The sequence below is a fragment of the Pseudonaja textilis genome, chromosome 1, assembly GCF_049901715.1.
Source record: "Pseudonaja textilis isolate UNSWEBS1 chromosome 1, rPseTex1.2, whole genome shotgun sequence".
Taxonomy (NCBI): domain Eukaryota; kingdom Metazoa; phylum Chordata; class Lepidosauria; order Squamata; family Elapidae; genus Pseudonaja; species Pseudonaja textilis.
Window position 1 is genome coordinate 208,311,167 of NC_141990.1, and position 27,538 is coordinate 208,338,704.

Below are 27,538 nucleotides of genomic sequence, written 5' to 3' on the forward strand. Positions count from 1 at the left end.
CTATAAGAAAGATATAAGTACACAACTAGTAAAAGGGATACTTATTTTGAAAGACTACTGTTCAGTGTTTTTGAAAAAATTGGAATTAAAATAGACAAATGAACCAGATCTTTGTGGAAATGTGTTTAAGTTAACCAGATCTTTGTGCAAGTGTGTTTAAATTAACCAGATCTTTGTGGAAATGTTTTTTGTTTTGTTTATTATTGAAGAGTATAGACAATGGGTGGATTTTACAAAATAAAACATAAAACAGTTAGTATCACATAGACTGTGATACTAACTGTAACTACAGAGAGGCCAACTGTGATTGTGACTATAACCACAGAGTGCCATTTGAGTCATAAAGGGCACAAGAAGACAAAATAGGTGGAAGAAAGAAGGGATATTTTTTTTTTCTTATATGAGACACTTTTATTTTTGGATTACAACATCGTAATGACAACAACCAGAAAACAGAAAAAAAAGTAGAGTGGACAAGAGGATCACTAGAGCAATTCCAATGGAGAGGAATTACATCAGACTTGCTTAAGAAAATATTTGAACAATTGAGCAGTAAGTTAGCTGAATCAGTTAATACTAAATTTATATCTTTTGAAAAAAGAATAGATAAAAGACTTGAAAGATACAAAAGGAGATGAAAGAAGTTAAGAAGATGGAAAATAAGTGTAAAATAAGTGTCTGGAGATGTAAAACAAATTAATGACAATGTGGAAATTCTGGAGAATAAAACAGAAGTTATAGACAGAAATTTTGAAAGAGAACTTTCTGGCTGTATTAGAATTGAGAGAGAAGGAATTTTGTTTAACATTTAGAACAATCTCAGATTCCAGTGAAAATATTAGAGGAAAGGTTATTAAATTATCAATTTTGGGGGATTGGGATTAGTAGTTAAAAAGGCAGATACTGATAAAGTATGTAGAATAAATACAATATTTGCACAAATAGGAAATGTTTCAAGGGATGATTTGGCACACTGTTGGGAGGAAGGCAGGTTTGCAGTAGCATTTTTAGGTAAGACTGAAGATTGATCATATGGATGTCATTGTTGTTAAAGAAATTCCAATTGTGTACAAATGAACAACAGCTAAAACGTATAAACTTTTACTGAAATTTTAAACAGAAGAGGAACAAGTGGAAGAATGTATGATAATGCTGGCTAAAAACATTAGTTATAATATACAGATGGAATAATGAGAGAAGATGAGGTTGAAAGAAGTGAAATTTATATTTTTAAAAAGATTTTTTTTAAAAAAATATACATTGCTGGTATATCAGCAGTGAAATTGTCTAAAACAGGGGTCCCCAACCCCTGGGCCATGGACCAGCCAGAAATGGGGCTGCGCAACGAAGCCCCATCTATAGGCAGCACAGGAAACCCTGCCCCTTTTGGTCCACGGAAAAACCTTATCTCCATGGAACCAGTTCATGGTGCCCAAAAGGTTGAGGGCCGCTGGTCTAGAATGTAATAAGGCATTTCAAATTGGAAATGTGAACAAAAATGGACATATAATTATGTCTGGCCACCTAAGAGAAAAGTAGAAAATTTTGCATTCAAGTACACTAATTCAGAAAATTTTAAAGTTCAATATACAATTCAGACCAGATACTTTCCTTTTTGGATTGATAGACAAACAGTTTGGGAAAAAATCATGTTTTGTATATGATAACTGCAATAGATTATTGTACACACCAAGATGACATGTTGTAGCACTACCCACAGTGGGGGAATGGTTGACAAAGATGATGGAATTAATAGAATTAATTAATAGAAGGATGGAGTTAATAGAATTTGCTAAAATAACTTTTTTGACAATATCTATGTTTATTTCTGACTGGAAGTCCTTTATGGACTTTTTGCATAAAATCATCAAAACTGTCAAGCATTACTTATGCCTGATGGTTTTGATGATTGGACAGTTTAGGTTATAGAAAGAAGAGAGTTATATTGTAATCACAGATTGAGAAGTACAGTACATTTATAATTGTACTTATAACTGCTGTAAAGAATATCAGAAGCTACTTATTTCTATGTTTGATTTTCTCTTCTATTTTTCTTTTACCTTTTTCTCCTTCCATGCTTTTAACTTTTTCTTTTACTATTAATCTGTATTGGTTTTTTATCTTTCTTTTTAAAAATCATTAAAATAAAACTATATTAAAAATAGAATATTCATAACAGGGGAAACTATTCTGCAACAAAGCTTTCTGTAAAAAAAACATTCCGTCATATGTTTGCCCATTCTCATCACAGTAGTAAGCCCAGATGAAGCCTCAAGGACAATTAGTATCAAATGACACATTATGTAATAATATATTAGAGCTGTGATGCTGTAGTGGTTAGAATGCAGTATTGCAGACTTAACTCTGCATTCCCACTGCCAGGAGTTCAATCCTGACCGTCTCAAGGTTGACTCAACCTTCCATCCCTCCAAGATCAGTAAAACGAGAACCCAGATTGTTGGGGGCAATATGCTAACATTTTCAACCACCCGGAGAACGCTGTAAAGCATTGTGTGGCAGTATATAAGTCTAAGTGCTATTCCTATTGCTATATTGAAGAAGATTGTTACAGAAAACATTCATTTTAGATCTCACCTGTTATTACTTAGAATGGATGGATGGATGTTCTGATGTATCACAGCTACAACTCATGACAATTTGTCACTGTAGAGTAAGGGTGCCCTGACATCGCTTTGTTGATGCAGCTTAGATGGAAGAAAATCAGAAGCTCTTTCAAAGACAGGAGTAAATTCACCCATGTTAAAAAACAACAACATAGAAATCCCAGTTTTTTTATAAAGCAAAATCAGTCTTGTAATGATTTCATTCCTCTAGAAGTGCTACCGCTCAGAAAGAAGTTAAATGTTTCAATGAAAATTAGATTCACATTTCATGAGTTCACTAATATTCGGTGGCCTTCCCAAGATTTGGCCACCCAGATTATGTCGGAACAGTATTAACAAATCCTTTTTTGACTGAGAGACATTTGTTGTGTTTATTTCTTTTTTTTTTCCTGGCCCATTTTGCACATCACAGCAAAATAGTCCAGTTATGATCACCAGAGACAATAATATTCTGAAATATATCATTTTTGTCTATAATAAATACTGCAGGCCAAAGTTGGACATAAGCATCCTATTATGTCTCAAAACCAACTTCTGTGATGTTGGAGGGCAAAGGAGTATAATAAGATTGATTGTTATCTGTAGGATGAGTAAATCCAAAATTACACTGGGATATTTTCTTCTGTACTTTTAAGAATGTGGACTATAATGAGCAGGATGCAGTGCTCTTGAGGCTTAGAACCAGAGGGACCTCTGGCAGAAGGGCAAGCAGCTACAGTACCTGATCAATAATTATTAGATTGAAACCCATGTTGGGAGACATTTTATCTTGTATAATGAACTTGGAAATCCTGTTTGCACATACATTTTGCATGGATATCAAAGTAGATTATTTTTATCTATTCCAAGTGATGTAAAGCAATGTAGGCACATATCCTTGCAATGCTCATGAATGTGAGAAAAATGTTTTTGAGATTTGTGAGACTTGGTGCAAAATGCCAAGGATATGCCAAGATGTTATTCGTTTTGTATTCATTATCATGTCTGTTGGGGTAGTTTACAAACATTGTAAATAAACAAGCTACACAACTGTCTGTGATCCATTTCATAAAGAGACTTTATAACATGTTATGTGGAAGATTTCTGAGCATGCAGGACACTCTGACCTTTGTAGGAAATAAAATGTTCGTCTGAAACAAAATTAAAACATATCTGCCAACTTCAGCGCTGCTTCTTTCTTTATTATTCTGTTCCTTGAAACTGGTGTTTAGTCACAGAAGCTGAGATTGCATTTGGAAAAGGCTGATAACTACACAAGTAGTAAAGGAAGCCATAAAGTGTCAATAAATAGCATAAGCTGGAGGTTTTAGCTGTCGGACAGTGACACAAAGATGGATTGTCCTACGCTGGAAACTTTCTTAGACAAAGCTTTAAACTAGATAGAAAATCAAAATTAGACTATAATGGAGAGATCCCATTCTCCGTGGACACTCTAGTTGGGGCACTAAATTAATTTACCTTGCCCAGTTTTCTAGGGCCTCATCTGTTACATTGTGGGGCTATAATGCAGTTGTCAAGATGTTCTTGTACTGCTTTAACTTAAGCTCCAGTATCTTTCTAGAGCACATTGCTAATAAACATTGCATATTTCAAGCAGACTGTCACTGAAAAACTAGCTTGGATAGGGCGTGCATAATTTAAAGAAATAAATTTTTAAAACAATCAAATATTGAGAAATGTTAATCTTGTAATAAGGATGAAATATGAGCCTAGTGGCTTTAATATTCCTTCAATACTTAGACTGTATCTGTACTGGTATGAATACAAATAGGCTGTTGATTTGTCATCTTATTCAGAAAGACGCTGTCACTCTCTCTCTCTGTCTCTTTTTTCATCCCACCAAATAATGTCATCTGCTTTGTTGCTTTAGGAATGCCAGCAGAATATGAAATCTGGAATTCCTGCCTTGAAATGCCAGAATCAGTTAAATGGGATTGGACCTCACCAAGTTTATCCTCGAAGCAGTTGCAGCAGCAGTGAACTCTCCTTGTCTAGTGCCTGCAGTGAATATTCCAGCAGTTCCTCCTGGAACGATGGGAAAGCATGCAAGAAAAAGGTAAGCTCTTGGTCACCTTTGATTAGGATAAAATTTAAAGTGGCTACAAGTTTTTTTTATTATTATTATTATTATTATTATTATTATTGCCAAGGGATGCTTCATAAGGTTAGTTTAGAAGTTGAAACAATGAGGGCATGATGGGAAGGAGAAAGAAATGGGGAGCATTGAGATCAGAGTCCTAAATATAAATCTAGAAGTATTGTGGCTTCCAGCAGAAGTGGGACATCGAATCTGAAGTATCCCTTTTCTCTTCCCACCTCTCCCCTACTTTCCCCTTCCCTTCCTTCCCCTCCCTTCCCCTTCCCTTCTTCACCCATTCCAATTCATTTACTTTTATTCAAAGTCAGATTTGTCTCATCACTAGCTGAGTGTAATGAACACTCCTAGTTTGGTCTGGGCCTTTCTTCCATGCTTTGCTACTTTGGCAGATGATGATAATGATTATTATTATTATTATTATTATTTATGGGGTGGAAATTCCTCCTGCTTTCATCTAGGCATGAAGTTCAAAACCTGCATTTTTATTCCTGTCTGCTAATTCTGCAGTAACAACTAAACTTAATATATTTTCTTTTTTCCCATTTCAAATTAGTCAGTAAGCTGGGATAAAAGGATAAGTATAGGCTCCAGTCCTGCCGATGACGTACCTCCAACTCGTATCAAGGAAAACCACATTTTGGACGGGCTGAAGAAGCTGCAAAAGCAAAAAAAAACATTAGAACCTCCTTCGGTTATATCCAAATGGGGCTATAAAGATTGCATGGATTCTAACGAAGGAATCTATTCTCCTGGAATTAAGTATGGCGCTCATAAAGAACAGGCCAATAGCAGGCCTGAGATGGAGGCAGCTTGCCTAGATCACCCAAAAATCTTTGTGTATGATTCTGATTCCCACGAGGATGTGGATGATGATTCTTCATCTTTAGCACTACTGCATGAAGTACCAAGGAAAAACTGTTGGCACTACTGTAATAAGTTAACTCACAGTGTTTCTGACAGCTTATTTGGCTGGGAACCTGATAGAAAGCATTTATCGGAAATAAGGTCTTACTTTAATTCAAAGGAAAAGCCCGAAAAACTGACTAGTTTTGTCAATGGATTTCAGTTGGGTGCAAAATCATGCAGGGATATGAAGCTGCCTGTGCTGCAGATAGATAAAAGTCTTTCCAGTGTAAGCTGGAGAGACCTTAATTTACACCTTTCAGATACTGATGACAATGAAATCCTTGATGAATTACATGTAGAGAGCAGCGACGAGAAAAACCCATCGCCGTATTTGTCATTAGCACCCTTTGCAGAAAAGAACACCGAGAGCTGTGGTGTGCTTGGGGAGAAAGAAAACATTCAGCTGGCATCTTCTGAAAAACAAGCCCCTCCCTCAGACATCAGGACAAAAGCATGTAATTTTATCAAGCAGCAAAAAATTATAAAGAAGACTTCTTCAGAAGAATGCATTACTGTAATATTCGATGCTGAAGATGGCAAACCTATTGAATTTAATTCACATCAGGCTGGAATTGTTACTGTAACTAGAAATGAAATTTCAATTCACCAGCCTTGCGATGCAGAAAATACTACGTGTTTATCTCAGGGAGTATCTGATTTGCAGAAAGCAATAGATGCTAAAAGCTGCCATGTTATGCAAATACCCGTTAATAAAGCAGAGAGAAAAACTGCCCCAAACGAGTTCAAGGACGACTGTGCAAATGCCCCTACTCCCCACGTCAGAGATTGTCCCATACATTTTGGAAAACCACTGTGTCAAAATATCCCTCAACAAAAATTAACCAAGCCCGCATGCAGTATTTCTTCTAATTTGAGCTCCCCATCTTGTATCCAGGGAGGTAATAATCAAAAACACAGGTTAACAAGAGTATCCAGCAGAGACAAGTTTTTACCACAGACAGCAAAAGCGGCCACGCCTGAAAACTGTCCTTTAGTCTCTTCCCCTTGCTTTAAGACCTTGGATAAAGGTCCACTCTCACCTGCAAAATGGTCAAGAAACAAAAAGATGCCAAATCCAAATCAGAATTCAAAAGTAGGCTTGAATAACTGCAAGATGTTAGCCCATCCAGAAACTAAGAATTTGCTCTCGGAACCAACTGCCCTCCCTCAGCATCTTCTGGAGCCTGTCCACAGTGAAGAGAAACCAACCAGAGATGTCCATTGTGAGAGGCCACCAGTGGAGGCCAGATCTCCTCCCCTTCCCCTTCCTCCTGGCAGGTCAGCTTCACTCTTAATTAGACCACATTATGAACATTCACCCCCTGCTCTTGACCAACCAGGAGCGGGTTTTCTTAGCGATACAAGAAAAGATGTTCAGTTGTCACCACAGAAAGGAAATTCAGTGTCTGTTTGTCACAGTGTCGCTCTTCATGCAACAAAAACTGATAAACTGCCTGCCACACCTCAAGTTGAATTCAACCACTTTCAGGACAAGGGAGACGGCAAATGCATGTCAGAAAAATCCCCTGTCACAAGCCAAGTTGCTTCCAAGATGTTCACCAAGAAAATTTGTCCACCAAATTTGAACTTGCCCATGTTTTACAGCAACCAAGAACTGTATAATTCCAAAGTTGTCCCTGCAACTTTCACAACACAAGACACCAGCTCCCTGTCTCAGGAGACTGCTGTACCTCAGAAACCAAAGTTTCCTGAGAGTTTCTCCACTTCACTGGAGCATCACACAAGTACGGTTGGGGAACAGAGTGTTCTGCCTCAAATTAACCCTTCTCCAGTTCCACTGTTATCTCAGGTCAGGGATGATGGAAACTTGTCTGGCAAGGTCCTGAAACCCCATCTGTCTGTGGGACTGAAATTATTCATAACATCTCCCCGCTTTGTCAGAAAGAGTTCCACTGTGCCAGGAAAGCAGGAAAAAGACTGTATGAATGCAGCCTCTAAATTCAGCGTGAATTCAGATAAACAGAGGCAAGGTGAATCTTCACCTCAAACCACTATAGACCTAATGGACCCTGAAGAATGGAGCCCAGAGCCCCAAATAAAGGAAAGTTTCTCAAAGAAAACCAAAATGGACCCAGCTTTCCCTATTTCCCCTGAAACTTGCAATTCGATAGAGCCGGACAGATTTGAAAACAAATCTGTTAAAAGATCCATTTCTTCTAGTAATAAAGCATACCTGAAGCCAGCTCTTGGTATGACTGGAGCCAAGGCCCGCAGTCAGAGTTTCAGTATTTACACTGAAGAACTATTGCATGCACCTTCCCCAGAACGGTTGGGAAAAGTGAGAACACAGATTATAACAAATACATCTGAACGAGGAAATTCTTTAACCCGGCAAAACTCAACAGGGGAGGGATTACAAATGAAGTTTGTTTCCGAATCGGCTGGGACAGCAGAGGCGGCTCCTGCGGTTTCTTGCACTCGGCCAGGCGCTTGTGCAAAAGTGAGCGGTTCCAGTAGTCAGACAAGCAACCCAAGCAAGCTGCCCTTTCGAACGTCTCCAAAAGGAGATCTGTGCACCAGTGTTTTGAAAAGGGGGATCCACAAATCAGCATCCCAGAGCGAAGTTCCAGATACACCTGGCCAAGATGAAGAAAGCAGTGACATTTCCAAGAGTCAGTCAGCAATGGAAAAAAGTGTTACCCAAACAGAAATCAACCAAACCACTGTTTCCCCAGGCCAAGTTGTCCCATTTCAGAAAAACACGGACAGGATTGAGCGTCATCATAAAACCGAAGGAAGCAAGGCAGCATTGCCAGAAACCTGTTTAAGTGGTCCCGAAACCTCTGGAAAGGCTTCGCTTTCAACCATCTCACATCCGACAATAGAAGAAAAAGTGATGTTGTGCATCCAAGAGAACATGCAGAAAGGACAAGGGCAAAACCCATCTGGCCCTGAGATGAAACCAAAAAATGGGGGCCCTTCTCTTGCCAGCTGGTTTGGTTTCCGCAAAAGTAAACTCCCAGCCCTGAACAGCCGAAAACTGGATACCTCAAAAGTCAAAATGGAAAAGAAAGAGGCGAAAAATTCTGCTTTGGGAAGTAAGCAAGCAAAATCCGAAAAAAGGAAAGACAAAAAGAAAAGCGAGCAACCGTGTGACGCTGAAAACGAGCTGAACAGGAAAACTTCTGTCCTTTTAGATGATGCTCCCAAAGGAAAAAAAATGGCAAAAGCTGTACATGGTAACCCAAGCCAAGCAAGATCCGAACAGAAAAGCAGCCCTACGGCCACCTACTCAGGAAAAGACAACTTCATGAAAGAGCTTTTACACAGGTAAGAATTTTAGCATATGTAGATTTGGAATCTTCCTTTTTAGAACAGCGTGACCATCTTTGGGTTTTTTTTTTTTTACATTTTATCCTCTCCCTTTCTCAGCAGCATTTTGTCTTCCCATTTTAAACGTGAAACACTGCAAGCTTCTTTAGAAACTACGCGACACTTATTTAACAAGGCAGAGTAGCGGAGTTAAAAGTGGGAAAAAGAACTTTGCAATTATCTAAATAGCTTCAGAAAGAGAGAAGCCCAAAGATTTATGGGCTAGCTGGAGTGGAGTGAGAGAAATAGGCAAAAGAAACTTCTGTCAGGAACCAACTCCAAAGATCGGTTGGCCAAAAAAGAAAGCACAAAAGGGGGCAGAGAAGAGGCAGGATAAAGAGATGCCAGGTTTACAGCAGCTTGAAAAGGTAACTTTTCAGGTTCTATTAGTAATTCTAAGAGTAAAAATAATTCTAATTTTAATGCATTGGATCTATTGGAAATTCAAACATAAATAAACAAAGGCACAGAAACACACAGGCAAAGATCTCTTGCCCTTTTTTCATTGGCTCAAAGGGTTTAGGACCTCATCAGCCAGCCTAATCGCAGCTCAGTCATATTTGGACACTGAACTAGCACTCAGAGTGCCATTTCTTTAGAAGTTGGTGATAGATTACAAATCCTTTAAAGCCTTGTGATGAAGCCCAAGGACATTTCATTCTACAGAAATCTCCCTTTGTTTCCTCTTTAGTGGTAGGGTGTTGTTGTTGTTTTATTATGGCCTGGAGCTTGTTGGAATTTTTTTAAAAAAATTTTAGTAGAACAATAGTTTACTTGGTTTGTTTCTCATCCTTTGGGGGGCGGGGCGCGGGGAGAGGAAGTTGATTTTATCTGCTCTGTTGATTGTTCTTCAGCTTTTAATTATTGCTTTGACAGTTGTAATTTGCTTTTTTTTTGTGATTGATCTCGGCCAAGACTGTAGGAAATTGCATATTCTTGAATAACGGGGAGAAACAGCCACGTTCTGATAATTTTGCTTGTTAGCTTTGAACATGATCAAACAGTGCAATTTCAGAAAGGGCAGCCTGTGTTGAGCTGCGGTATTTCAGACAGCTGACAAGGGATCACAGTGTTGTTCCATCTTTCAAAGGGGAAGTAGGAATCTCCCATAAAATTGCTGCCATACCTGGGAGAGGATTCGCAGCCAGCTCTTGCTTCGTTTTTGTTTTTCTTTTTTTAGGGAGACAGCTGTTTATAATGCAGATGTGCATTCACACATGCAAAACACCACCACCACCTGCCAAATAGAGTGACATATCCCCATAAAAACAGCTCCACATGGCTGCCCTGATCATTTCTATCTGCTTTTTGTTAGCCAGGTCAGTGGTCTTTGAAATTAAAGAATAGTCAGCCTTATTAAAACGAATACAGTTTTTAAGCGTGGCATTTTTATTTAATACATCCATCACGGAGAGATTATTTAAAAAATGCAGCATCTGCCTTTGTGTTCTCTTTAATGCCCCCTTGCAACTGGAGGCAGATTGTTAGTATACAAAGAAGATAACCCACAAAAGTAATTACTTTCACCGCTTCCCGGATTTTAGGTCACAAAGACACCCAGAAATAATTGTACGATAATTTCCAAGTTGGTTCACGGTCTTAGAAAATTTAAAACGAATCATTATACCTGAACGACGAGTCTAATTTTGTCTGTGAAATTGCAAGTGACAGATTTGATCAAGGCTAGTTAGCAACATTTATCACTCAGACGTCCAGAGGGGGGGAAAAGACACAGGGTGATTTCACTAAACTTAAAGAAAGAAGCAGAAGGGAAGGTAGAATGATTGAAGAAGGGCAACATAATTGATCAGAGGAATCACTTTCTACCTGCAGAGTTGATAAGAAGGCAGCCCAGCAGACAGAAAGTGGATCAAAAAATGTTTCCTACAGGAGCGTGTCGAAGAGCATATCCCAGGGTTTCCCTCTTCCCAGCAACTCCGTCAATACTCAGAGAAACCAGAAGAAAAACAGCAAAACAAAGGTTGATATAGAAATACCAAACGAGGTCTTGGTAAGCAACCAGAGGAGTCTCCCTTAAGAATTTCCTTTCTTCCGGTCTGTTATTGCATTAGTACAAGGTACATGCTCATGTATGGTGAAAGGACACAGTTCAGAACTGGGGAATGATGGATTACTGTCAACATCCAGTGATCTGATTAGGGAATCCGATTATGCTATTTCAGTGGCTAACAAACAGTGCAAACTGACTCGCCTGCTTTAAAATTTGCACAGGCCACCTGTGCTTTGAAGCAAGACCCTGAAAATTACACGGAATCCTTCTTCTTTTTTTTTTTTAACTCTTAGAAGTAATTGAAACAGATTGAGATAAAAAATAATAACAGCAGCGCTGACCAGTTCCGTGTAATTTTTAGCTAAACTCAAAAAGTGTGATTCATAGGGAGCAGCTATCACAAGGAATACATTGCAAGAAATATCGTGGCTAGGTATCTAGTATCGGCTGCTTCAAACATTGCAAAAAAAAACAACCCCAAAATAATGTTGATAATTTTAAATATTTACTTAAGCCTACCTATGTACAGTGGTTTTGCTTGTTAGACATTTGGAGATGACTTGGTAAATTAAAAAGAGCACAAGCTTGGGCTTTGTCTATTTGGAAAGATGTGCAACGGTCATCTGAATTTCTGAACTGAGAGATGGTTTCCCAATTATTTTGCTGTTGCAAATTGTAATCGTTTTAGAAATGAAAAGGCTTGAACCAGGCTTCTTTAACAGCCAAACTGGATGCATTGGGATTTGGATTAGCATGTATGTTTTGAATGGGATAAGGACAATCTCAATATATGCATCCGGATGTATAGAAGATGATATGTGCCCTTCTTTTTCTCCAATCCCTCAGAGGCCATATTCTTTTTAAAAATATAATGTGAGGCCCCTTTCCAGGAAATACTTTGTTTTTGTTGTTGTTTTTTTATTACAGGTAGTCCTCGACTTATGACCACAAACCCAAATTTTATGTTGTTAAGCAAGACCTTTGTTAAGTGAGTTTTGCCCCATTTTATGTTCTTTCTTGCCACAGCTGATAAGCGAAACACTGCAGTTGTTAAGTAAGGAACACAACTATTAAATGAATCTGGCTTCCCTGTTGATTTTGCTTGTCAGAAGGTTGCAAAAGATGAGCACATGAGCCCAGGGCACTGCAACTCTCATAAATATCCTCCGGATTTTGATTACGTGACCAATAGTCATAAGTGTGAGTTAAGGTCATCAGTCACGTTTTTTCTTTGCTGTTGTAACTTTGAACAATCAATAAATGAAACGGTTGTAAGTCGAGGATTACCTGTGTCAGTTCTATACTCCACCTTTCTGCTATATAAGCACTCAAGATGGCTGGGAAGGACTCACACATCCATTTTTTAAAAGTTCTGAATAATTTAGATTGGCTGGCTAAGGAACAGACTGCTGTCTAAGAACTATCTCATGAATGAAGTACACAAAATAAACCTTCTTGGGGATAACATCTGCTCCCAGTAGGCTGTTACATCAAGCACAAATGAAAAATATTTGTTCTGCATGTCAGCTCTTCCTGTGATATTCATAACACAAAATAAGAATAAAACAAACAATCCTGTTTTTGATAAAGTTTGAAATATAAACCCATTTCTCAAATATATAGTGAAGAGGTAAAACATAATGTAGATGTTCCACCTGGTGGGAATTCAAAGTCAAAATAGTCTTTATGATGCTTAAGGACAAGATGATCAACTTCAGAATATTATATAGAATTCTTTTATTGGCCAAGTGTGATTGGACACACAAGGAATTTGTCTTGGTGTAAATGCTCTCAGCGTACATAAAAGAAAAGATACATTTGTCAAGAGTCAAGAATCATAAGGTACAACACTTAGTAATAGTCATAGGATACACCATAAGCAATCAAATCATACTAGGAAACAGTTCATATAGATGGTAAGGATACAAGCGACAAAGTTACCGTCATACAATCACAAGTGGGAGGGCATGGGTGATAAGGAGTGATGAGTAGATTAATAGTAAGAGTAGTGCAGATTTTGTAAATAGTTGAACTTATGCATATTTTTACCTATTCATGAAAATAAAACCTTTCCTGGAAGATGTGCAAGGTCATCCGCTAAGAACCTTTCCAAGACTTGTGTGTATGTGCATGTGAATGTGTTACAAAACTGGGGTTTTTTTCCCCCCTTTGCTCTGCCTTTAAAAAAAAAAGAAGCCGGCAGTAGCTTCTATAGTATCAACTTTGCTTTGAAAATGTAGATGTTCCCTGCATTATAAAACCACAAGTTATAAGCATATCTAAGTCTGCCCTTGCAATGTCACTGAAAGGAAGAGAAAGAATGGAAGCCTGGAAATGTGCCATATGCAGGAAATTCAATCCAGCTGATCTAGAATTTTGATAACAAAGCAGAGCCCCTTATCACAGCCACTCAATTTAACTATGCCCCATTTAACATGGTGCTGACAGCTTAGGGTATATCTTCACTGTACAGAAAGAAAGGGAGGGGGAGGGGTGGAGGTAGGGAAACCAAGACAATATTACCGTTTCTTTTAAAACTTTCTTCTTGTTGTTTAATGGCTCAGTAATTTAAAAGCATTTTTGTCTCCTTTAATAATAGGGTCTTTGCAATCATAGCAATCCTAGCCATTTAACTTTCCTAGCCATTCAGCTTTATCTTTAAGAAATACACTTCATTTTATTGGACAAGAATAAAGATGGTTCTGTGTGTATGTGTGTATGATGTAATATATAATAATATATAATATAATATAATATAATATAGTATTAATATAATACGATATATCATGGTATAGTATTACTATATTATAATATAATAATATTATAATTTTATTCATAGCAACAAAATAGGCTGAAAAGGCTTTATTTATTATTTCTCCAAATAGTATTCTGCTAAGTCAAAAATCAAAGTGTTATTAGAACGTACTGTTTGGATTACATATGCTACTGCTTTGTTTAACTAGCATTTGGTCATTAAACTATTTGGAATAAGGAATAAAAAAAGAAAAGGACTACTTAAGTGATGTATCTAACAGTGGACTTTCAAACATTTTATTTTTTGATAAGTTGTAGCATCAATTCTTTTTCAGTGGGTTGATTAAAGGCTTAGGATCTCATTAAGTGGGTGCATACAGACTGTTCAAGACCACAAAATGATGTTATGAGCAATTGTGTGCTCTAACAATTTGTGTATGTATGCAGTTACATATTCCTTTAACAACAATGAAGCCCAATTGCCTAGAGAATGTTAATAATTAGTACAAAGATTCTACTATTCTATTCTAGCTATTCTACTGCTCTATCTCACAACTGGTAGGAACCATTCGTATGTAGTTGTACGTGAAGGGGTCAGAAGTAATGAAATTGTTCAAGGCTAACACAGTTGACCCAGCCCACAAATGTTATGAGCTCTGGGTAAATTAGACGGTAGTATTCATTCGTTGGTAATGTTGTTTTTCATGTACATTTAAGGCACCGTTTAACTAAGTGGTATATAAAGTGGACATGTAAATATTCCAATGCTATATTATTAAAGATAGTGAACCACCACCACAATGGTTATAATTTATTCTGTTTCAGTATCATTCTTCTGCAAATGACCTAGAACTAGATAGACATTATATCTCAATAGTTCTGGGACTTTTCCCCAAATTGATTAATCAATTTGAATTTGATGTATACAAGGGAGAATAGAATATGGTGACTTTATAAACCACTGCTTATTTTTAGTCCCACCTCTGATAACAATAATGCATTGCACTTTGATAAAGGTTTGCCAGTAATTATTGGCATAAAGCCTAAATAATATTAGCACCCTACGAAGGAACTTCCTCTAGTACTTTTCATGGACATCTCATGTTATTAATATAAATGAATATCATGACACATAATATTTTCAAAGAGGGTAATTTATGCCTTCATGAGATTTAGCTCTATTTCTTTGCTTTTGTTAAAATGAATCATAGAAGATGTTTTTCCTTTAAGGATTATTTGTCTTCAAAATTTGTTTTTGATAGCTGCATGATGTTGCTTTTATTCAAGCATTTAGAACCAATTTAGAAGTCATTAATCACAGGATGAAGTGACTTTAAATTCTTACTGTGTATGATTTGGAAGTTATATTAAGATATTATCACTAAGGTGATAACAAAAAGAACAAAAATTGTGTGTGTGTGTGTGTGCGTGTGCGTGTTCTGAAATCATTTGGCTTTTATCTTGTGCTCTTCCGAAGAGATACTTGAAAGAGATTTTTATTGTTTTCTTTTTTTAATGTCATGTAGGTCAAGGTAGTGAGAGAAAACTTTCAAGAGGATGTAGAAGATAACCTCCCAGATTCAAGAAATCAAAGCCATTTAATAGGTAAACTAATAAATCGAACTGTGTATTTTCTCTTTATGTAACCCATTGAATCATAATAAACCGAAGACAATTAGACAGGAATTTCTTAACACTTCTTTTCAAATAGCAGTCATAGATAGTTTAAATACAGAGTATGTTTAAATACAATTTATTATTATCCAGGAAAAACGTGGTCACCATTTGTCTACTCCCAAACCTTCAAAGCCTAGAATTTTCCCACCAATCAGTTAGAACTGAAGAAGCATTTTGGTTGAGAAGCGAAATGTTTTTAATGGGGGGAAAAACCAGGAAAGTCCAGTTGCCTTATGGAAAAAGCACCTTTGGGATAACCATGACTTGGATGATTGAGAATCTCCATAAAGAAACCCAGGGCATGTTACTGTACGTGGAAATCCATAAGGGGACCAAGAAGGCAAAATGATGAACTGTTTATCACAGCATAAACCATGTGACTTAATGTAGTTCCATGCAACTCATTTTTCATTAGTTTGGCCTCGTGGTAGATCCGTAGTCTTAGAGGAAGGGGATGAGTCTATTTATCCTACACTTTTTTCCAGCTGCTAATTTCTTCCATTACAGCTCTTATTTAATGGACAATTATTTGAGATTTTCATTTTAGTAATTTAAACATTAGCTTTCAGGAATTTTCTCATCACATCCCTTTTCAGTATGTTGGGGGAAAAAATGGTATTTTTGTTGAAAAAAATGGTATTTGGCTTCATGGAAAGTTCTGAGTGACATACTGAATGTGCCCCAAACATAAATATTCAGTGTTCTTTTTTATGCATCAGACCTAATTTTCGCTAAAGTGGGAAAAAACAATAACCTAGCAATAAGGAAAAAAAAAAAGGTGGAGAGATGGATCTGAAGTATGTATGCCTCTGTCACAAATTTCCATTTATGCAACAAACTTTTCTTTCATCTCTTACACTCTTCTTATATTTCACATCCACCAATCTGTCTCCCAAGCAAGCAAACAAACAAACAAACAAAAATCAGGGAAGCAGCTACAGGGCCATTTTATCATTGGGTTCATTCTAATCCCCCCCCCTTTTTTTTTTCATTCTAACCCATATTTTTACCAAGTAGAAGCTCAGTCTCTATTTCTCTAATCCGAGTCTTCAAAAGTCTAATTTATGGAATAAAAACTTGCTAGTTTCTCCTCCTTTTCCTCTCTTGTGCACTGTATGTATTCCTGTATTGTTTGTGCAGTGTGTGAATTAGACAGAACATGGCTGTTGTTTACTTTGCGGAATTACCTCTAAAGTTTTAGATTTTTTGCTTTTTTAAAAAAAACCCGCCATATTTGCTGTTAGTAAGAAATTCCTTACCTAGGTGCAGATAGTTTTCTAATTTACTAAGTGTAATGTTATGACCAGCAGTGCTGTTTTTGCTTCTACCTGACACACTGCTTTTGTTTCTATGCTGTGTTACAAACGAAGCACCAAAACAAAACCTATTGAACTTATCCTGGTAGTACAGGTACTCCTCATTTAAATCCTGCCTCATGTAGCAACAATTTACCTTTAGAAGAGTAATAACAAAGTGACTTTGTGACCCATCCTCCTATTTAGGTCCGTAAAGTGAAGGAAGATTATAAACACAATTTGTTTCCCTTGGTAAGGGCTATCTGTATGTATATATTTTGGATGTATAAAAAGATTGCAGAGTTGAGGGAAAGTTCATAGCTCTGGATATTGATTTGAATTAGTTGCCAAATCAAACAATATTATTGTCTATTCTCTTAATTATCCTTAAATGCATTGATTGTGCTACATATCCATTTGTAAAAGCCTTTTACAGATTTAGTTCTGATTTCAGTGAATACAACATGATGCCTTGAGTAGCCAAGCTTTCGTAAAGCCATTAAGTTTGATCCCTCTTCTGGTGGGACGTTTTGGCTTTTGGAAAATTTGCTACAAAATAATATAATTCCATATTATGAATAACAAATGAACTAGAGTTAGTCTTGAGCAGTTCTTAATGAGAAGAATAGAAGAATGGTATGTTGGAAGGTCTGGTGCCGCATATCAAAATTGACATTTCTGCAGCTGATTTGAATGTATTTTTCTTTCCTAGAAATAAATCCGTTAGTAATTAAGGAGACCGATTCTGCCCTGGATGAGAAAGACTTGTCCAATATTTTAAAAGGCTATAATAAGGACTCAGCTGGAAACTTCATTGTCATAACACAGTTTGAAAGATGCTTGTCAAATTACCAGGAACTAGTAACTTAAGTAATTGGAAGCTATGCATGGCCTGTCTACAAACTTTTCTCTGAAGAAGGAGTTACTTAGTCAAATATTTAAATTTACCAGCCTAAATTCATCAGTTCCCACAGTCTCTTAGGGAAATAATCTACATTGTGAGACATAGAGCAATAATCTCCATATCTTAGTTCTAAGATTCTGCAAGTTTAATAAACAGCTATTATAGAGATACTTGTACATGCACAATGACAAATCTTCTGTAAATTATGCTACTTTGACTGTCAGTTAGAGCTCCAAACCCTATGTATTGTGCTGAACATAAAAGATCATCTCACCATCATGACTATAGATACAATTCTACTGATTTAACCCAGAAGCTAAAAGATAGTTAAACTATCCATATTATTTTTTAAAAAATTGTCAAATGTATATATATAAATGCATTTTAGCGACACACAGCAAACTCTCACACTTAACTCACTACACTGGTATTTTTAAAAAAATGTTTTATTCTGGGTCATAAATATATTTAATACAAATTATGTCAATAATATATATAGAGCCTCAGTGGCGCAGTGGTTAAAGTGCAGTATTGCAAGCTACTACTGCAATATGGCAGATCAAATCCCACCAGGCTCAAGGTTGACTCAGCCTTCCATCCTTCTGAGGTGGATAAAATGAAGACCCAAATTGTTGGGGGTAATATGCTGACTCTGTAAACCGCTTTGAAAGGTCTGTAAAGCATATAAAGCGGTATATAAGTCTAAGTGCTATTGCTATTGCTATATATACTATTTTGTTTTCCTTTACTAGAAATAAGCAGATTCTATTATATAGCTAATACATGAAGAATTTGATCTAGTAGTTAAGGCACCAGGCTTCAAACCAGGAGTTCTAGTCCTGCCTTAGATAGGAAAAACCAGCTAGGTGATTTTAGGCCAGGCTCGCTCTCTCAGCTTAACTCACCTCACATGGTGGTTGTTGGGAGGAAAATAAAAGGAGGAAGGAGTATTAGATATGTTTGCCACCTTGAGTTGTTTATAAAAATAATAAAGTTGGGGTATAAATAAATCATATTTTAATAATGATAAATTAATTTAATATTATTAAATAACTAATAATAAATAAATGAACAACTGTATTCACATAGTAAGGGCATTTAGACTAAGAAGATGTGTTCTCCTTTTAAAAAAAGACAACAAATACATTGACAGAATATTTTTCACATGTTCTGAGCTCTGGCTTAAATTTAAACTCCAAAGCGTATTATGCAAGTTTTTGTTTGTTATTCACAATCTCTTGCATTAGCCATGTTTTCTACCTCTCTCCCAAGGGGATAGAATATCCCATCTGATATGTTTTTATGCGCTTTTGTTTCCAACGTTTTCCCAATCACTAGAGCTACAATGAAATGCTAATTTAAAGATTATTATGATATATTGTTTTATTTTCACATTTTAATGAGCCATTATTTTGTCTTCACTTTTATGGAAAAAAAGCATGTTTTCATGAAACAAAATGGAGTGTTTGCATAGTTTAAGAGTAAAAAATATCTACATGAAAAAGAATCACTCCTTTATTGAATATTAAGTTGGTATAGTATATATGGTTGATAAGTTAGCAAACATGCAACTTGTGGTTCTCGAGTATTTTATCACAATTAAACACTCTTGATTCAATTAAAGCCATGCATATATAAAATATTGGTTTCCAGGCATTTTTTTTATCCTGTTCAAATGTATTTAATGAGCCTGTATGTTTGAAATATTTTAATATTTTCTAGGATTAGCCTTTCTTTAAAAGAACCCGAGAATACAGATTAATATGTTTGATAAGAATCTAAACTATTGTTCTAGACATTGTAAATATTAGATACCTTTACAGCAGGGAAAACTGGACATTCCATACCTGTTTAAAAAATGAATCTAGAAATTGCAAGAATCCATAATCAATTTCTTGAGTCTCTGTTGTAGGATCCAATTTGGATTTGCAACATTATCCTGAGACACATATATTCGCCTTCATTTGTTAAGTCTCTGTGTCTCTGTTTTTATTTTAAGTATAATTTGGGTATTTTGGTTCTTATTCATCTTTGTCTGATGAGATTTGATTAATTGACTGATTAATTTATTGACTTTGCAAAGATGCTATACCAGTTGTCATAGTATAATTGACTTACCTTCCATAGTGCCCATCCATAGTGGAATGGCATCTATTACCAGTACATCATGAAATATCCTCACCCATTCCACACACAAAGATCTAAATCCGTTTTGGTGGGGATTCTATGGAGCAGGTTTCAGAGGACATGATGATTTTTATGCCTAGAAGAGGGGAAAATATTGTGAGAAAAAATCTACTTAGAGAATATAGGATATAATCCTATTTTTGTGCTTAGTTGCAGAAGGAGGACATAAAGGAACCATTGTAATTATCTGTTTAAGTTTATTTGTGTCTATACCATACATATCTATACACAACAACAATAAAAAAGAATTTGAAGGATCGTTGTATAAATTACATCAGTGGAAGAAATGAGAAGGCTGCTATTTGGATGGCACAGAATTTTTTTTCTGTCTAGGAAGCTCTTCTAGAATATATTACTCAGAAATACAGTGCACATTGATTTTAGAGAAATGTGTATTCCATTGAGGTTTAAAAGGGAAATAAATAGATCAAGGAGCAAGAAGGTTTAGTGAAACCCAACAGCAATTCCCTCTGTAATCAGAAAAACAAGTGTTTGCCCCAGAATTAAAAACTGAAGTGACAGCTTCTTTGGTATGCTGTACTTGAGCTCTGCAGTCCATTAAATTTATTGTTAAACATCTGCCAGGTAGATTCTGCCTTCTATAGAAGTCATTTTCTTGTAACCTCATTTTTCACTTTTTAAGAACAACACTGCAAAAGGTTCAACGGTTTAACTTAAAAACAATTTCATCAGGAAAAAAAGCTTGTCTTATATATGCGTTTGTTTTTTAATTATTTATTTAAAACACTTATGTAACCACCCATCTTATAACCAGCTCTGGATGGCTCCCAAACAAAAGTTAAAATAGCATAAATCCATATTAGCACTATAAAACTAAACAACTGTTAACAACAGTGTTTCGGTTATATACATCCTTCATTGAAATTGTTGAGCTGGATTTCATGAATATTTTTTTGAAATTGAGAGCAATTGATCGACATACTACTAAAACCTTGCTTGTAGGATGCAACCTACAACCTGTCTCCTGCTTGGGCGGGGGGTTGGACTAGATGACCTACAAGGTCCCTTCCAACTCTGTTAATCTGTAATTGGGCATAACAGTGCATCATAGACCCATAATTCTTTACAATGTACCCCATACAGACTAACTTAAAGAATGCATCCAAAATCTGGGACCCATTATTCATATGGCATTGATATTTGGCAAATTTGTAGTTGCTTCAGCTATAACTGCTTCAGCGCTGCACCACTGCACTGCTGTCGTGATCACGTATCCATCATTTCCAAGTCTTCCTGCTAGCTCTCCAGAAGGAAAGTCAATGGGGAAGCCAGCAGGAAGTTGAAAGTTGCTCCACTTCCAACTACTTTTTTGCGCATATGTGATAGTTCTGTTTCTCTGTTTGGTAAGGAAATATCTCTGAAACGGGACACATATAATAATGATGGTAATTTTCAGATCACACCTCTAGTTTCCACAAAAGAAAGGAAAAGGTTATGAAAAATTCAAAAGGAAACTTTTTGTTCAAAGAGTTTTGCATATAATTTGATTGTAAGTTCAGAGACAAAGTGATGCTAAACATTCAAAAGTGAAGAATGAAGTTTTATATTGAAGAGCTCTTAAGCATTATTGGAAAATCATTAAAGAATTCTACTCTTGTTTAACTTGTGCTAATTAATGTTCAGTCTTCTTTCTGCTTTTTTTGTGTCAGAAATTGCATTAAGTATCAAAGATGGCATTGTAAATTTATTCCCCCCCCCCTCTTTTCACCCACCTGGTCAAAAAAATAAATCCTTCTAAATGTAAGTTTTTAATACATAACCCTGCTTTTTACATATACATGAAGAGATGGGTATCTGTCATGGTATCAGGATGTGTGCTTATACCCTCTCTGAATATGTGTTGACTATGTGATGTGTCAATTACAGTTTATTCCATCAATTTTATGTGAGGTTGTCTCTGGAAATATTGCTATTTGGAGCATTCCTGAAAGGTGCCATTGCTTTCTCCAGTTGTTTGCTCTCATTGAATCTAATTCAAGTGTTTTCCAATTTTATGTCTTATTTTGTTTTGTATTTCTACAAAGTATAGAAATTCCAGAGGCATATTTCTTATGGATCATTTTTATTATATAGGGGCGTTTTTATTCTATAAGGATTTTGACTTTATTATTTAGTTATACAGGCAGGACGCGGAACAAATTCTTTATTCTTAAATACTCTGATTTAGGTTTTTAGCCACTCTGTTTTCTTCACCTTCTGCTCCAGGTTTTTAGGCTTACCTCCAATAACCCCACGTGTGTGTATGGAATAGTCTGCTGTGCTTCTTGGACTGTTTTGGGGATTTTTGTGTGTGTGTTTCTATACATGTGTCTAGCTTAATTTGTTCGTAAATCTGTAAATATTGGGAGCATTCAGGCATGGTTGGTATGTCTCTGTTATGACTAGGTAGGAAATGATTGAAAAAAATATGTTTGCTGTTAGCATATATTTATTGTGTCCTGTAAAAGGCATTGGCATATATCTCTATCTACATCTCCATTTCATGTCGTGAAGGTACTTTGTATAATGGTAGCTTTCTTTAATAAGCTGATCGGATTTCTGCCTGCTTCATGAGTAAGGAGACCATACTTTTTCAATTACTGCAACTCTTTGGACCTAAAGTAGTCTACGTCAGTTCAGCAGATGGATAGAAATGCTTGTCCAATTTTCACAATTGTTAATATTCCATTAAGGATTTTCAGTATTGGTAACCCTGTAGCCCTCAGAGGTCTCCAGCGCGGTACATTGTGGGTGTACATTCTCTGCAATTCCTATCCCCATTATACTCTTGGCAGCACTGCTGTCCTTGTTACGGAACAAGTTGAGGAATTGTTTGTGTGATCTCCCAGAGAAGATAAATGAATATTGTCCTCATGCAATTTCTTCCCAGGGGGAAAAAAAACCCCAAGCTTATAATAGTTGGTTAATCTGCTATTGGAACAGATATCGAGAATGTAATTGCCAGGGAAAGAGGTCACCAAGAGGAAGGTGATTAAATTCTTCTTGCTTAATACAACTCTAGAAATTATGGAGGAGAGGATAATAAACAATTTATGTGCAGCCTCCAATCGAGGAGTTAGTCCTTGCATTACCCATCCCTGCCTTATTGTAGATCAGTATTCTCTCCATGTATTAAGAGCACCTATTAGAAGGTTTATATATTAGATAGCAACAAGGATAAGATTTTAAGAGATTATTTCTTTTCTATCTTTTGCCAGCCTTTGGTTGTTTATTTACTGCACTTATATCCCATCTTGCTCCTCAAAAATTACTGAAGGTGCCTAACTATTAGAAAGAAGAAAACAGAAAATATAAGCAATGAAAATCTCATTTTAAGGAGTTATGACCACAGCCAAATCAGACTAACAAAGCATGGTGGAAGTGGGAGATCTTGACTGCTTTCCTGAAATCAAAGTGAATGGGAGCAGCATGCCTTTAATGAAAAGAAGGACTAGAGGGGTGAGATGATAGCAGTGACTTGGGAAAATAAAGGTGCCTTTAAGACTGCTTGTGCTGATGATCTCAGGAACTGAATAGGTTCATATCCATGTGTATGATCTTAAGATCTGAATAGGTTCATATACCTGCCTAACTACTAGTTGTCTCTGTTCTTATGAATTCTTTCTGACCACAGACACCAAATTATTTCTCAAGTAATATAGAAGCAGTAACTTACATCTTCTGTGTATACCCAAATATTACTTTTATTGAAATAATCAATAAACAGGTTTATTATTTTATTATTTAAGTTATGTGGAAAATAAGACTAAGACTTTAGTGCCTTGCTTAAGCTCATCAGATCTGAGATAATATCCTTTGCATTAAAAATATCTGCAAAGTAACAGTCAAATTAGATGAGCGGATCCATGAATTGTTAAGATATTACAGAATGATCTATCGAAATGAGCAGATTTAGTAACAAACTGTAATGAATTGGATGAGTTTTTATTCAGAAAATGAGATGTAAAATTCAGAGAAAGAAAAGATTGTGCAGTACTAAAAATTCTTCTCACCTGAAACCAAAAGCTATATTCAACAGAAGTTTGTTATGCTCTCCTGCAGCTTGAGAATGTAGCTTATCAGTGTCAATCTTTATTTAATGAACCTTTTCAATAGAAATTGAGTAGAATCATGTAGCAATCATCTTCACAAGTATGTGAGCCATTCATTTTCCATCCCATCAGATAAAAGGATATTTGCATCATGTACTTACTTACTACCCAGAGAAATCTATAGAACACCTAAATGTTTTCCAAGCAAATTTAGTAGGATACCAGCTGCCAGACAAAACCAGTAGCATCAAATCAACTGTTACTTTTTTTGAGGGAGTACCTTTTTAAAAAATCTACTCAGAGGTGTAATATTTGGATCAAAAATACAGCAACAGATCAAGTTTTTAGAGATCTGTATCTGCATGCCATCACACTCTTTCTAATAGTTCAAGAGCACCTTAGAGATAGCCAAGTTTTAATTGTATGTGTGAGAGAGAGTGATCTAACAAGTTAGATCTTGTGGTTGTTGATCTGTAACTTTTCAAGACAGATTCAGAAAACTGAAGTGTTAGCAGGGAATTGATGTGGAAATATGCTGGCACACTTTTGAGAAACAATAGTTTGCTGTAGTTATATACAAATATTTTTACAACTTACTCCAACACTTCTGTTGAGAATAGGACTTCATGCATGCCGTATAGAGTATCCTTTTGATATCCTTGGAACTTAGCAGATCTGTTTAGAAAACTTCCCTTTGTACACACAGTTCAACATACAAATGTTCCTGTACAAGGAAATATCCCAGTAGCAATAGACACTAGAGGTATCTGGTAAGGTGAATACCAAAAAAACTCTTTTCTGGAAATACTGTCATTGTGTACTAAATTTTATAACTTGTGAATAATTTCTTAACATGCCTCTACTGCCATATTGGTTGCATCTTATTCCAACAAATAAAATTAGTTCTCAACAAACTTTTACACAAATATTAACTGGGAGAAACCAAAAGCAACAACCATACACATTGAAAGCATTGCTCCATAGTACAACCAAATACACATATATCCATAAGTCTAATAAAACAATATTTAAGCAAGAAGAGTAAGTGTAAATTGGGATAATTGGTTTCCACTAACTCACGTCAAAGAGTTAGAGATAAGAGATATGTATATCCCTTTTGAGGTCATTGAAGAGAAAAAGAGAAGGAGGGAGCTGATTCCAGAGTTATGAAGCCAAATCCTGGAAGATCTGAATTTATAACCTAGAGCAGAAAAAGAGCCTGATCATAAGAAGTGAACAAGATTATAAAGAGAAATAACGCCAGGCAGATATGGGAGCAAGGTATTTATTTATTTATTTGATTGGCTGATATTTCACTTTCAATTTTGCAGTTCTCAACCGTTACATTGTCCAAACATCTGACAGAAACCATAGCCCACATATTTAAGGTTGGACTGTTAGAAACAAAGCATTACTCTCTAGAATCACATTTATTTCCATCACAGTCTTGTACCCAATAAAAGACCCCTTCTGAACTGAGAAACATATTTCCCAGAAGACTAGTTCGCCTTTGGATAAATGGATGTTCCATGGTTGGCCATATGATAGCTGTTTTGTGAGATATCCTCAACATACTGTAAAATTTCCAAATATGCCTTTTTAAGAAAATATACTTAAAATTAAACAAGGAATCATTGAAAATTGTGAGAACTTTGATAATGATTGAGATAGGCAAAGTTAACATGAATGTAATGAAATGGTTTTATGTAGAAACAATTCTATTCTGGAAACATGCATTCATTCTTTATAAAAGGAATTATTTTTTAAAAAAATCTCCCTTCCTGAATAATAAGTATCTAGTATGCATTAGTATCTTCTAAATAATGTCAAGTTACTCTTCGTCACAGTTTGTTGAAGACAAATAATTACTTTCTTCTTTTAAGAGATAATACACATTGCACTTACCTAATTGCCAATTCTTCTGAAAAACTACTGGGTTATTCAGTTTAGCTGTCCCTCCTGTAAGGCAAATATATTAGTGTTCTGGATCAACTTCCTTATTAAACATAGTCTTAAAATGCCTTTATAATTATGTACAATCAGCTATTAAATTATAATATAATCAGCCATTGAATTATAATTACTTTTCCAGAAAATTTACCCTGTACCATCTCAGTTATGTGGAGAATATAAAATGAATAGCACTCTGAAAAATATGTGTAAATCTGACAGTTGCATGCAAATGTTTAGGCACACCTGGTCAAATGGTATGTTTCAATAAACTCTAAATGAATCAGAGCTGACACAGCCTTCACGTTGTACTAAGTTAAACAACTAGTTTTCTTGCAGATTTGAATGCATATCTTGCATCCTTTTATGATCAGTTATATACAGATTCAAAATAACAGAACAATGAAGCATCTTTCTATCATTGCATTGGGAGATCTTTTTTTTAACCTCCTGTTCTTCTTTGCAAAACTCTCCTAGTTCAGACATATTCTTAAGTCTCTTTTACAAGTCCTACATGGTTGAGATCTGACCACATATTTTCAGGAGTGTCCCGATATGAGGGACATTTAAAAACATTTACCTCTTGTAAGTAAATACTTTGACTGATTTCAAACTACATTTCAAATTACTGTCTTGCTGAAATATATACTCTCTTTCTGCCTTCCAATTCTTCACTGACAGTGAGATGTTAATATTTAGGATATATTGATATTTAGTCAAATCCATTCTTCCTTCCATCTGTCAATTGTTCCTGTGAACTAGCTGCCACAAACTCCAACCCATGCTAGAGGCGCTATGGCAAGATGTTGTTTCCTTCAAGCACTTCAATGTTTTTATCCCAAATTCATATTTTGAAGTTTTTGTTTTATCAATCTAAGGCATATTGTTCCAAATGAATGGTGCCTTTAGGTAATACCTAAAGATTCCCTTCTGGGGACAACAGCTTCCAGAATCAGTTAAATATACTAGTATGACCAATAAGTCAACCCTTTTAGATATGATCAGTATTATAGTTTTATGTGGATTTCATCTTTATAGAATCCTTCTAAGTCAAAATGGTACTTTTTTCCCATGGTGAGCTGCGCTTATCCTTTGAATGGTTTGAGAGGAAGCACATCTCCAAAATTAACAGAATAACAGAGTTGGAAGGGACTTGGTCAAGTAGGAGAACCGATACCGTTTCAGACAATTGGCTATCCAATCTTTTTTAAAAAATCCTCCAGTGATGAGGGGGCATCCACAGATTTTCAAGACAAACCATCCCACTGGTTATTTATTCCATCCAATTGGTAAATAAATTTACAGACACTTCTAAAATTCCGTGTTCACTTTGTCATGATGGGTGTAGATTAGTGAGAGAGAGAAAAAAGGAATTTCAACAAGCTGTAGAATCAGGCTGCAGCATAACAACATTGACAAAAGTGAAGGGGGTAGGAATGCTTTCTCAATGCACTGTGTGTATATGCTATAACAGCTAGTTTAGGGGTAAATTCTTTCAATCCTCTGCTTCATGAGTAATATATAAAAATTGGATGGCTTATATTTCATTTTTTGTAAGAACCGTAGTTTTGATCTAGAAATGAATAACTCAGGCTACATCTAGAAATGAGCAACTCGATTTCTGTTGTGTAACATACCTTTCCCTGATTTCAATCATTCTTTTAAAATTCTGTATTTACTTGTTAGGAAGATAAAGTGGGTTCCCCCAGTCAAATGGATATCTGTAAATTAGGAATAGGAAGTTGTC

The 27,538-nt window shown here is 36.0% G+C and overlaps 1 protein-coding gene across 4 annotated transcripts in view; it reads left to right on the forward strand.

The window, feature by feature from the left end:
• The window catches only part of NCKAP5 (NCK associated protein 5), a 666,974-nt gene that overhangs the window by 556,492 nt on the left and 82,944 nt on the right, over positions 1 to 27,538 (forward strand). For all 4 annotated transcript variants that reach the window (XM_087920337.1, XM_087920334.1, XM_087920335.1 and 1 more), the window contains 4 exons: positions 4,495 to 4,680; positions 5,276 to 8,919; positions 10,795 to 10,972; positions 15,253 to 15,331. In XM_087920337.1, the coding sequence (XP_087776463.1) occupies positions 4,495 to 4,680; positions 5,276 to 8,919; positions 10,795 to 10,972; positions 15,253 to 15,331 (4,087 nt within the window). The remainder of the gene's footprint in view (positions 1 to 4,494; positions 4,681 to 5,275; positions 8,920 to 10,794; positions 10,973 to 15,252; positions 15,332 to 27,538) is intronic.